Raw genomic sequence first — 12,012 nt, 5'->3', positions numbered from 1 at the left:
CTTTTTTTTTTTTTTTTTTTTTTTTTTTTAAGGTGGGAGACTGACCTGGAGAGGAGGTTTTCCTCTCCTGTAGTGGAGAGAACTGGGGTCGGGTGGCGATAGCTGACAGGAACCCTCCTCACTCTTCCTCCAGGGGGAGCTCCTGAGCCCCTGCCGCTGCGACGGCTCTGTGCGCTGCACGCACCAGCCCTGCCTCATCCGCTGGATCAGCGAGCGGGGCTCCTGGAGCTGTGAGCTCTGCTACTTCAAGTACCAGGTCCTGGCGATCAGCACCAAGAATCCCTTGCAGGTGAGGTGCAAGGGGACAACTCTGAGACTGGGGCAAGGGACTTTCAGCAATTAGAATCAAGGACCCTCCAGGGAGCCTATTTATCCATTTACTCTTGCTTTCAAAGTCACCCTCCCTACCACTGCCATAATTTAGTGTCTGTAAATCCTCCCTTCCTTCATTTACTCACAAAGACATTTATTGGGCGCCACCTGTGTTCCAGGCCCTGGAATAACAAAAGAGGAAAAGATGGTAGTGCTGCTGCTAGTGCTGGTAGCAAACATGTAGAGTTTTCTATGGGTCAAGTTCTCGGTGTGTATTAACTCTTTTAATCTTCATAATAATCCTAATAGTTATGTTACTCAGCCAGTAAGTAATGGAGTAAGGATTTGGAATTCAAACCTAGATGGTCTGGCTTCAGACCACCTGCCTGATCATGCCTTTCTAAAATAAGACAGAAAATGGTCTCAGTGTGAGAGATGCCACATTCTAGATGTGATCAAGGCACAGAGAAGCAGATTGTTAATCCTGCCTGAAAGGTTTCAGGAAGGCTCCAGGTGCATCCTTCTATTCAGGGCCACCCTAATCTGGCCCTCTGTCTCTTTCTCTGACTTTTTGGAGCCTTTTCTCCCACACAGTGGCAGGCCATCTCCCTGACGGTCATTGAGAAGGTCCAGATTGCAGCCATAGTTCTGGGCTCACTCTTCCTTGTCGCCAGCATCTCCTGGCTCATCTGGTCCTCACTCAGCCCTTCAGCCAAGTGGCAACGGCAAGATCTGCTTTTTCAGATCTGCTACGGCATGTACGGCTTCATGGATGTCGTCTGCATAGGTGAGGATACCTCTCTCTCTCTCACCTGCTCAGCATCTTCCTCCAACTCACACACTTAATTTTCCCTGCCCATTCCCTCAGTTTCATGGCCACATTTTCTACCATTGGGGGGCCTTTAGGGCTGTCTCCCTTCTCTGCTTCTCCAGGCCCTTTGCAAACCCTGTCTCTTCCCCCTGGAGAAATGCTTGCTTAAGTACCTCTGGCCTAGGTGTGGGCAGCAGTTGACCCTGGATTTCTTATCCTCTTGCTCAGGCCTCATCGTCCATGAAGGCTCCTCTGTCTACCGTATCTTCAAGCGCTGGCAGGCAGTAAACCAGCAGTGGAAGGTCCTGAATTACGACAAGACCAAGGACATAGGAGGAGATGCAGGGGGAGGGACGGCAGGGAAGCCGGGCCCCAGGACCTCACGGACGGGCCCCCCCACTGGGGCCACCAGCCGCCCCCTGGCCGCCCAGCGCATGCGGACGCTCTTGCCTCAGCGCTGTGGTTACACAATCCTGCACCTACTTGGACAGCTGCGGCCACCAGATCCCCGTTCCAGTTCCCATTCCGGCCGCGAGGTTGTCATGAGGGTCACCACAGTCTGAACTAAACTCCAGGAGTGGGGATCTTGAAACAAGGCATCAGCCAGAGATAAGCTGTTATGGCTGCTGGAGGTACCACCTGGACAAGGTGTTTGGGGCACACTGCCCCACCACTGAGGATCTCTGTGGGCAGCCTCAAGCTGGAGACATTGTCTGGCCTCTACTGCCCACTGGGTAGAGGTGCCTGGATGACATTCCAGCCCCCACTGACAGCTCCCCACACTCATCTTGCGGCAGCCAGTGGGCAGGTGGGGAGAGCATCTTTTCTTCCCTAGAGAACCGTCCTTACCTCAGCTCCTAGGGCCTCCAGCCCCCCAGCTCCACTGGGGGTGACTTGGTGAAGGGGGTCCAATGCGAGAAGAAAGGGGCTGTAGACCCCCCCCCACAATCCCCACCCCATGGCCACAGGGCAGCTGGCAATAAGACTAGTATACATTGACCTCCCATTCCCTGCATGAGGGTGGGGGTACTTCCCCCTGCTCCACCCCCCATTGCATGGGGGGAGGGCATAAAGAATCATTTATATGCACGTGGAGACTCCTTTCTCATCTGGGGCTTTTCTGGAGGGTTGGGAGGTGTGGGCAGTTTTCTCTGCAGAGGCTGCAAATCCCAAATGCAGCAGTGGATTCTGAGTTGGAGGTGTAACTCCCACTTGGTGGTGAATAATTCACATTGGCTGCTAGGTGGCAGTGCTCAGAAGTATCTAAGGGGTGGACCTGACACCTGCATGTTGTGTGATTTAGAAAAAAATCTCTCCACCATGGTTTTCCTGTCTACCTCATAGGGTTGGACTGAGGATAAATGAGGGATAGGTTGAATGCCATTGCAAAGAAAATCAGTGATGGCATAAAAAGATCTCTAGACTAGTTGATGGTCCATTTATTTCAAATAATAGCTGGTTAACAAATTCCGAAATGTTTTTCATCTGGAGTTGCACAGAGCTTTGGAAATTTGTGTTAAATGTTATAATAGATATGAGGGGAAATAGACACTGCACATGTGAAGGATAGTGATTATTTGCAAGAATGAGAGCTCCTCCAGCCCCCCTAAACACTGGGGAATGGGAAAGGCTGGAGCAATCTTTCTAGTTCTGGGGATCTTGTGGGTTCTATTAATCCCTAGCAGGTAATGTGTTCACCCAGAGAAGTGATATGCAGTGAATTTGGGCTCGTTTGGAGTAAGACAGACAGAATTTCCTAGACTTATGAGTCTCCAACCCCAGTTTAAGCTACTGCTCTGGTAATTCAGGGTCACAGGTCTGATCCTGCTGTGCCCCAGCTAGTGATATTAACTGGAAGATCTTGTGCTTGGAGGCAGCAGCATAGAGGGCTGCTGTTTATAGAGTAAAGGTTTGGGAAGGACTGGTTAATTGTCAGCCTAAAGCCTGGTCCCTTTCTCTCGAGGCCTTGGGGCTGTGTATTATATGAATGATGTCTTTTACGTGAACTATCCATCAGCAATTAAAATAATTACTTCATAACATTGCTTAAGTCAGATCCAGAGGCCTTTCCTATTATTGGTCCTTCTCTCAGGGAAGATTCTGCTCTGCCTTCTCCCTGGAGATGTTTTGGGGACAGTGCTTCTCTATTAAAGGTCACATATCCTTGCCCAGGAAATGGTCTTCTCCATCCCTCTCCAAAAGGGGTCTTGGTCGCTGTCCACGGTGCTGGCACCCAGACTCGCCTGGGAATATAGGAACCAAAGCTGTACTTGGGTTTGAGTTACCTGGAAGTGTTGAAGTGCATCACCTCCAACCTTGGAGGGGATCAAAGTGGAGAGAGGACTGAGGCTGAGCCTCCCATTTTTCCAGTGGGAAATCGTTTCCCAGAGAGATAACCTTCCACATTCCCCACCTGGGGAGACAGAAGGGCCAGACTTCACTGATTTGCCTTTCACAGAATAGCTGGTGGAGACCAAAAGGGAGACAGTAAATCCAAGTGACTCTTAGTTCTTATACTGGCAGACAGGGCTTAGGTAGCTATGACACAGTTGAGGCTTGTGCCAAGCCTGGGCTGTCCCCTACAATGGCCGCACATGGAGGCTCAGACATGCCCAAGAGCATAGGCACGCTTACACACGAACACACCGCCTCTGCTTCCACCCTGCGTCCTAAAACGAGGCCCGGTGAGACAGTATGTTCCCCTCCCCTTCAGGACCGTTGGAGGTCTCGGTATGGAAGTTGGGAACAGCGATCTGTAGGGTCCTCTCTCCTTTCCTTTTTCCACCTTTAAGAGATTCTTGTCCAGGAGAGGGGTCATAAGAACTGCTGCCCTCCTCAAGTGAGCCATCCTATTTTCCCATGAGGAGTGTGGGTGTGCAAAATCTTCCCCAGTGATTCCAGGGGAGAGTCTGAGAGGAAGCTGGGCGTTACTTCCCCTCCAAGCTCAAAACTGCTAAAAATCGGGTCACTTAGGTTCAAGTTGAGCTCAGTGGTAGGGAATGGGGGTGGAGACTGAGAACCCAGTAGAGAAGGAGCTGAGAGGAGGGGCAATAAGAGCACACAAACCTTGGTCTCTGCACAGGGCCTTGGGTATACCCTGCCCCTCTGTAGGTCTAACATAAGTAGATACCTCCCAGAAGGCCAGTGGCTGACAGAGTTTCTGCAGTCAGGGAGCCATGTCTAGGGCAGGGGCTGAGGTGGTGAGAGGAGGGGGAAGTGTGAAGTGAAATCTCTGTCTCCATCTGCTAATTGGAATGGAGGGGAGCAGGAGGAAGGGGAACAAGTCCTGACACGGGGAGGGTAAGCTAGGCTACAGAAGAAGCTGCAGGGAATGTGCTGAGAGATGTATCTGGATGGAAGATGAGTTAATCTATATACATCACAAGGGGAGAACGGAGCCCAGCCTCTGGGGGGCCAGATAATGCTGACTCAGGGAAACAGAGGCTCCTGCTGCCCACCCCTCTTCTCCTGCCTTGGTGCCCTAGGGCTCCTGGCCACCTCCACACTTGGCTTTCATCCTGTCTGACTTCACTTCTCTGTCTGTATCCCTGTCTTTCTCTGAAGGAAATTGCCTTGGAGCAACTTCTCCAGAGAGGACAGAGCGTACATGCTAGGGTGTCCTTTGGTCCTGGCACTCCAGGTCCCAAAAGCACTCTTCTACCAGAGTGAGCCGTCTCTGGCCGTCTCAGCAAGTCCCTATCCACGCTTTTAACAGCCTAACCCTTGAAGCTACTTTTCACCACCATCCCCTTAATCTCTTACAGGGAGCCAGACTTGGCTGTTCCCACTACAGATAGAAATGTGTCTGGCACAACTGACCAAACATAAAGAATAATTTAATAATTAGTTCTCTTTATGCACCTGTGATAGTCCCCCAAATTTTTATAAAATCTTGTCCTCAATGATCTTCTCTATATTTTGGAGATAATTAAATGTAGAATGACAACTGAATAGTAAGTTCTGTGGTTAGTCTTTAAGATTAAGTTAAGAAAATAAAAAATTAAAGAAAATTGCTAAATTACCTAGACCACAGTTCTGTAATTTAAATCACTGCCTCAATCTGTGATGGCCGTAATTATTAAAAGTATCTTCATTAATTAAGAAAAGAAATGTGTCTGGGTTTGTGATGCAAACCATTCTCCCAGGTGTCTAGACCTCCCACTGTTATGGGGTCACTCCCAGGACCTAAGAAACCGAAGTGGAGGATCTGTATGATGGTCTGGCCTCCAGGTCTTATAGGAAATGAGAGTGGAAAATAAGTCAGTCAAAAGTCAAGGATGGGACATTCAATTTTTTTTTTAATTTAAAAACTTCAGTATATAAAAGGAAGGCTTGGGCAGGGACAGGTCCAAAGATATCTCTGCCTGTGACCTAAGTGGTGGGACAAGCCAAACCTAACAGTGACCAGAGAGCCAAGGAGAGTTTTTTAAAAATCATACACCAGGTGAGGTTAGAGTCACCTTCCTAGCGGCAAGATGAGGAAGGAGCAGGGTAGACAGCGCCTGGTAAGCTGCTTATCCCTTCTGCCATATTGCCCAAATACAATCTGAGAATCGATATGGTGTCAACCAGTCAGGGATAGGCCCTGGCAGGGTGTATAAAGGCAGAATAAGACCTCATCTTTCATCTCAGAGAGCTCACATGCAAGGAGAGAGATCAACCAGGTGCAGACCAGATGCACAATTACTTAGCTCATGCCATGATAAGTGCTTAGCCAGCAGCAAGAGTGAATACTGTGAAGCCCCAAAAGGCCAGTGGTCGAATTCTTCCTCAGGCCACCCAGCATTATTAGTTAAAATCAGAGTTGGCCCTTGAAGGATGCATATGATTTGACCAGAAGGGCTAAGCAGGCAAATGGACCATGGTTTTCTCAGGGCTTGCTGGGTCAGGCCAAGTGCATATTTCACACCTCGATCAAGGCTGCTTCAAGCACTTTGCTATGGTCTTTCTAACCAGTTTGGTCAGATAGGCCACAGGGGAATACACATATCTTGGTCTTGTGCCTGATAAACCCCTATGATGAGAGAAACGGTGATGATGACAGTGTGCTTCCACAGGACTATCTGTCCACAAACTGTAGGTTGATGCTTCTCTCAGGTACCAGGACAGTCCGGGTCATGGGTCTGACTGGGGCAGCACCTGGCTCAGGCTGCACCTCAAAGTGGATCAAGATCTGGAAAGGGAGGAGGAAGGCTATCACTATGGGAGGGGTCTACAATGGTGGGCTTGATTGGTAATGGGCATTATTAGTGTTAGGATGGTCAGTGTTGGAATGGCACCTGTGGCAGGTAAGGGGATGTCTTAGTTAATGACGGTAAGAGATTGTGGTAGGGAAAAAGATAGTCCAAATACCCTCACTCACCCTCCAGGCCTATGATGGGATTGACATATTTCAGAGGATTAGGTCTCCCAAGTCTTATATATTTTCCTATGTCTATCAGGAGAAGAGCTCATGGCTTTAGAGCTCCAGTCTGGGGAAGGTAGAAGACCTAGATCACTCACCTGGGCCAAAACCATTTGCAGCTCAAGCTCTGCCAGGCGTCTCCCCATGCAGCTGCGCTTGCCAAAGCCAAAGGGGAGAGATGCAAATGGGTGGGAGGCTGGACCATCCCCTAGCCAGCGAGCTGGACAAAAAGAATTTGGCTCTGGGAACTGGGCGGGATCCCTTGAAGTGGCATAGTGACACAGAGTGACCAGCGTCTGGTGAGGGAGGAACACAAACTTGTCAATTTGGGCCCAGGAACGCCAGGAGGGAAGTACAGGACAGGATCTATGGACTGGGACAAAGGCAGGCTCGGGTTGGTTGTGAGGTGGAAGTTTTCTGGGGCTACTTTTCTCTACTGCCCCATTATATCCTAGAGAGGCATTGGGGCCGAGGAGAGGGTTTGAAGGGCTTATTGGGAGTATCTGAGAACAGGAACAGTCCCAGGGTAGTGAGGGATGGCTTAGCAAAAGGGGCCCATAGGCTCTACTCACATTTTTGGGGATAATATATTCACCCACACAAACGTCTTTGTCTGGGACACGGGAATTTCCAGGTACCACAGGGTACAGTCTGGATTGCAGGGCACAAGAGGGAGACAACAAGATGAAGGTGGGGGCTGTGGCCTCCCTCTCATGCCCCCCCCTCAGCTTCCAAACCCATTCTTGGCCAGGCGTAAAGTACCATTTTCCTCTGATCTCTCTCCCTGCTCCCATCTACTAGCTGCTTCCCCAGCCCTTCCCCAGCATCTTCTCTAGCTCTCCTCTTCTGCCCCCTCACCTCAGCACTTCCTTGATCACAGCCTTCAGAAGGGGCAGCTGTGACAGAGCAGTGGCTGAGGGGTGGGCACTGGAGCTGGGGCCCAAGGCAGCTGTGATCTCAGAACGGAGTGCCGTCTGGACTTCGGGGTGCCGAGAGAGTTCATACAGAGCCCAAGAGAGCGTGTTGGACACCTGAGGGGACAGGTGAGAGTGTCAGAGGGGTTGAGAGTGGGGACCCAGCATAGGGGGCAGAATCTGAGGCAGTCTGGAACCCAGGAGGTGCTAAGCCAAGCTGGCCTGGAGGACCATAATGGATCCCCTGCAGCAGGAAAATGGCCCCTGAGATTGAGGAGGTTAAGCTGCAGAAGTGGGACTCCCAACATGGAGGGAGGACCTCACCGTGTCTACTCCAGCCAGCAGCAGCTCCGTCACATTCCCTAGGATGGACGGGGCAGGCAACTCTTCCTGGAACAGGAAGTAGGTCAGGTGCGCCCCAAATCCCGTGTCACCCTCAGACTTTCCCTGGCTCCTCATGGCTACCTCGGCCTCTCGCCGCTCCACGTGCTGCTGGGCTGCGGGCACAGGGGACAGGGACGCCTCGTTACCGCTGAACAGCTCTATGCTCCCCCACTCCTACTTCATTTCTGTGCTTTACCAAATGCAAACATCTGGTCCCAGTCTCGGCAGAGGCGGCTCCAGGGTCCCGGCACGAGGCGGTGCAGCCAACTGGGCATCGCCATGGTCAACAGTGTGGACACAAACACCGATCTCACCGCGCGGATGAAGGTCTCTATGTCTGGCGGCACTTGGGCCTCCAGGCAGCCGAGGCGGGAACCCAGCAGCACCGCAGCGATGCCTGGCCGGGAGGGGGCGCTGTCAGGGCACCGGGAGACCCGGACCAGGTGCCTCCTACACTTGCCCCTGTCTAAGAACTCACCTTCTAGTGCAAACTTGTAAAACTCTCCTGCCACGTCTCGAACCAGGGCGGGCGGCCCAGCGCCCAGTCCCCGCTGGCGGCGCAGTCGCCTCACAAGGTCACCGACCACGTCGTGCAGGGTCCCGGCATAGCGGGCGGCCGCCTGAGGCCGGAGGAGGAGCGGGGCCAGGAGGCTGCGGAGCCTCTGCCATTCTTCGCCTTCCCTGCGGGGGTGCGGAGAAGGGGCGCATCAGGGCAGACGGTGGTGTGTAGAGGCGGCCCGACGGGGCTGGTTGCGCTTGAGAAGGAGCGTGTTGGGCTGGGGTGGCCAGGAGGGGACTGCGTCTGTTCCCTTGGGGGTACAGAAACCTGCCCCTGCCTGCACCCGCTTTCCATCCCCCCTCCTCCCCCACTCCTCGTTACTCATTTCCTGCCCCGGAGGGGCCTGGGTTCCTGGGTAAGCTGAGTCACAGAATCTTACTTTACATCTAGATCCTGGTGCCTCAGCCCCTTCCGTGAGTTCCCAGGATTCTGGCTTCAAAAGAAAAAGAGCGGAAAGCGAGGCGAGAGCCGGGCTCTACCTGAGCTTGGGCGAAAGACTGGGGTGGAAACCTCGATTTGCCAGAAGGTTGGGGGAAACGACCGACCTCCCTCCACATCCCCAGACTGCCTCCAGACCGGCCACAAAAGAGGAACGCAGCTGGGCGTCGGGGCTTTGGGGCCAGAGGACTCACGCGGTGAGCAGTCCGCAAGCCCGCTGGCGGCGGCGACGGTGCTCCGCCCAGGGTGAGAAGCTGCAGCGTTCGGGCCGGGGTCCCTCCTGTCGTAGCAGCTGCTCGACGAGTGTAGGGGTCGCCACGTACACACTGCGCACCTTCCCGAAGCTGGCCAACCACACTGGCCCAAAGCGCGCGGCGCCCTGCACCTGGGAGTACAGGAGCAGCGGACACTGGAGACCCGGGCCGGCAACTGCCACCTCGGCTCGAGCCAACGCCAAGGGCGTTGTTTGGGGTTAGAAAGAGGGAGCTTCTGCTCCCAAGCAATGTAAGGCTCTGATGCTGCAAACCCCTCACTTCCCATCCCTAGGAAGTTTGAGTGTGATTGGCAAAACGGGGGGCTGGGGGGGGCGGGCGGGGAGGAGGGACTTGGTGCAAAGCTGACATTCTGGATCTCTCTTTGGTCACCTGGGCGGAGAAACCCCTAAAGTTTCCTCACGTGGGCTGTCCATCTCAGGACGAGCCTCCACTTAATGTACAGGAGCGCACTAACTTTAAGCCAAACGTGCCTCCCGCGCACTTGTCCTGGATCTACCGAGTCTCCAGAATTCTGCACAGCGAGAAGGCGCTTTCTGAACGCACTCCTCTGCTGGGTGTTGGGACAGACTCCGCCCCTGGCGAACCACCGACCCGTCCCAACTTGTCTTTTCCATAATTCATGGGCATCTGTTCTCACTGGCCCTCCCTCCTACGTTCTGCACTAGGGTGTTGTTAAAGCCAACCTCCCCAGCTTTCAGTCCCGAGAACGGTCCCTCTACCTGAAGCTCGTGTAGCCGTGACAGTCCCCCCTTGCAGAAAAGTTCAGCAAGGAAGCCCGGCGTGGAGGGGCCTGGGATGTCCGCCAAGCCCCGGGGCGCTGAGTCCGAGCCTCTGGAGCCCAGTGAGGCGCCCAGCTCAGGACAGTGGACGCGATGGAACACTCTGGAAGCGAGCTTGGGGGTCTGGGTCATGGTCTGGCTGGGGAACCCGGGAAAGCGTGCTTCTCCGGAGCGTCTTGCCCCAGCCGCTATTTAACTCTTGGGCGCGATAGTGGCGACGCCTCCTCTTCAAGCTCCTCAGCCAATCCCCTCTCCTGAGTGGTCTGTGCTGGGGATCAGCACCCAGGAACAGTAGGCGGGGCTGGAGCTGCCACAGAGGCTCCCTTGGACCTCATGTTGCAATGACCCTCTTGGGAGGGGAGGCTTCTCCGTCTGGGCTGGTGCGCTTGTCCAGCAGCCTAAAGATCTCTTCCTCAGAAAGGCTATTTGGTGAGGCTTAGGTGACCAAGGTACAGGCTGGATCCCTGGTATTCCCATCACTTCCTCAGGCCCACTGGGGCCCATCCTCAGGAATTCCCCATCCTCCAGCTCCTCCGGGAAGGGAAGCAGGGAAGAGGCACAGCTGTAGCTGTCCTCAGATTCCAGGCTCATCGGGATGCACCTTTTTGGTATGCGAGCACAATTTTCCTGCATTACTACATCTTCCCCTCCCCCTGTACCTGACACTGGGCAGATAGCAGGTGGGTTAATGGGTTAAGATGGTTGCAGGAGCCTCCATCTTTATTCCTTGGGAAGGGGGGTTGGTCTCTTCCGTCAACAAGCCCTGTCCTTCCAGCCATGGTAATTTGGGTCTTGAGGAGCACAAATGAAGGAACTTTTTGCAAATTAGAAAAGTTGAGAGATTTATCTGGGCTCCTGGACAGAGCAAGGGCTAAGCAAGTGCTCTGAGTCCCCAGCTGACTCAGTCCCCTTTGTGGGGCTTTCTAGTCAGCAGCCCCTTTCCACTTTTAGCCTCAGAATCCTCCCCAGTTCACCTCTGCTCCTCACTCCCGCGCCCCCGGCCCCGGCAGGCTCTGTGTCAGCAAGTCAGCTCTGAAGTTCTGGGATCAAAGCAAAGGTCAACATGAAGGAGAAGGTCTCCACCACCACACCCTCCCAGGATCTCCAGAGACAGCAACAATAAACGGAACGCAGATTTCCCAGGTCAAGTCTTAGGCAGGGAGAGGACAGGAGTGATACACACTCTAGCCTTTCCTGAGAAACAGCAGCATGGGATGTGCACACATACACGTTACCCCCTGAACTGCAAAGTAAACACGAGTGGGCAGGTGATTTGAGCTTAGAAGGCAGTTTAGATGGACAGTGGAGAACTGCGTTCTTCACTCCAGCTGAGAAGGAGAAATCCCAGGAGAAGGGACTGCTAAGGGAGAGCAAGATTCCACTCCCTTCCAAAGATCCCTTCTGGTCCAAGGTCTTCTGACCTTCCCAGTCAGCTGCTTTTGCTTTCTGCTGCCACTGGAAGGGTAAGAAGGTGAGAGGAGTCAGGGGTGGTCATGAACTCCAGGGTTCTGCCCTGGGCAGTTCCTCAACTTCTTTGAGAGACTGTTGCCGCTCAGCCCTAGCAGGCTCGGCTCGGAAGGTCCAAGGGCCCAGTCTTCTTTCCAGTCCCTGGAAGACGGGGTCCAACTAAGGCAAAGTCAGCAAAGACAAAGTCAGTGATCAGGAAGGGTAGGATTGGGGGGTCACTGCCTAGAGGGTGGGGTCCTGTATTCTTCGGAAGATGGCTGGGAAATTCTTTCCTCCATTGCGTAGAACTTTCTTTCCCTCCTCGGTCGAGGTGCCCAGATGTCCCACAATGGGATCTTCACTCTGGGAGAAGGAAGGGTTCGATAAGTCCTTGCCCTGGTCCCCAGACACCCATCCCATCCTCCTGGCATTAAGCTAGATTCAAAGAATACAGAACCACTCTGGAAAGGACCTTTCCAGAAATCTTTGCAATTTCCCTTAGGCCCCCTACTTACCAGCTCCTCCAGAGGCACACGCTCAAACAGGGGGTGCCCTTCAAAATAGGTGCACATCCAGTCATGTAGCTCCAGCACATCAGTTATGGTATATACCAGCCCCTGCACAGGCAAAGTCACCCTAGATAGGGGGCTGCATGCAACTGAGCAGCAGGATCACTGGGCGGGGGGGGGG

At 53.4% G+C, this 12,012-nt stretch overlaps 3 protein-coding genes across 3 annotated transcripts in view; 1 reads left to right on the top strand and 2 right to left on the bottom strand.

Annotated features, from left to right (window-relative positions):
* The window catches only part of MARCHF9 (membrane associated ring-CH-type finger 9), a 3,955-nt gene extending 1,746 nt beyond the window's left edge, over positions 1-2,209 (top strand). The window contains exons 2-4 of the mRNA XM_007467632.1: positions 134-289; positions 907-1,099; positions 1,352-2,209. Of these exons, the coding sequence (XP_007467694.1) occupies positions 134-289; positions 907-1,099; positions 1,352-1,686 (684 nt within the window). The 3' untranslated portion in view covers positions 1,687-2,209. The remainder of the gene's footprint in view (positions 1-133; positions 290-906; positions 1,100-1,351) is intronic.
* A 3,310-nt stretch (positions 2,210-5,519) lies between these two features.
* Positions 5,520-10,035, bottom strand: CYP27B1 (cytochrome P450 family 27 subfamily B member 1). The gene is made up of 9 exons (XM_007467631.1): positions 9,817-10,035; positions 9,017-9,207; positions 8,304-8,506; positions 8,022-8,222; positions 7,766-7,938; positions 7,386-7,558; positions 7,100-7,178; positions 6,626-6,823; positions 5,520-6,296 (listed from the first exon to the last, which is right to left on the bottom strand). Exons 1-9 carry the CDS (start codon positions 10,006-10,008, stop codon positions 6,183-6,185), a joined length of 1,524 nt encoding a protein of 507 aa, XP_007467693.1. The 5' UTR covers positions 10,009-10,035; the 3' UTR covers positions 5,520-6,182.
* A 1,493-nt stretch (positions 10,036-11,528) lies between these two features.
* Positions 11,529-12,012, bottom strand: part of METTL1 (methyltransferase 1, tRNA methylguanosine) — a 3,721-nt gene continuing 3,237 nt past the window's right edge. Inside the window, 3 exon segments of the mRNA XM_007467795.1 lie at positions 11,529-11,555; positions 11,557-11,685; positions 11,838-11,939. Coding sequence (XP_007467857.1) covers positions 11,529-11,555; positions 11,557-11,685; positions 11,838-11,939 — 258 coding nt within the window.

This window comes from Lipotes vexillifer, unplaced genomic scaffold (genome assembly GCF_000442215.2).
Source record: "Lipotes vexillifer unplaced genomic scaffold, Lipotes_vexillifer_v1.1 scaffold387, whole genome shotgun sequence".
Taxonomy (NCBI): Eukaryota; Metazoa; Chordata; class Mammalia; order Artiodactyla; family Lipotidae; genus Lipotes; species Lipotes vexillifer.
The sequence above is the reverse complement of the archived record's forward strand: the minus strand, read 5'-3'. Positions and strand labels throughout refer to the sequence as shown.

Excerpts from the sequence above, each read along its gene's own strand:
- CYP27B1 (XM_007467631.1), bottom strand. The coding sequence starts at position 10,008 with ATGACCCAGACCCCCAAGCTCGCTTCCAGAGTGTTCCATCGCGTCCAC. Across the intron at positions 9,208-9,816 it reads CACGGCTACACGAGCTTCAG|GTGCAGGGCGCCGCGCGCTT; the intron begins GTAGAGGGACCG and ends CTGTACTCCCAG. Across the intron at positions 8,507-9,016 it reads GCTTGCGGACTGCTCACCGC|GGAAGGCGAAGAATGGCAGA; the intron begins GTGAGTCCTCTG and ends GCACCCCCGCAG.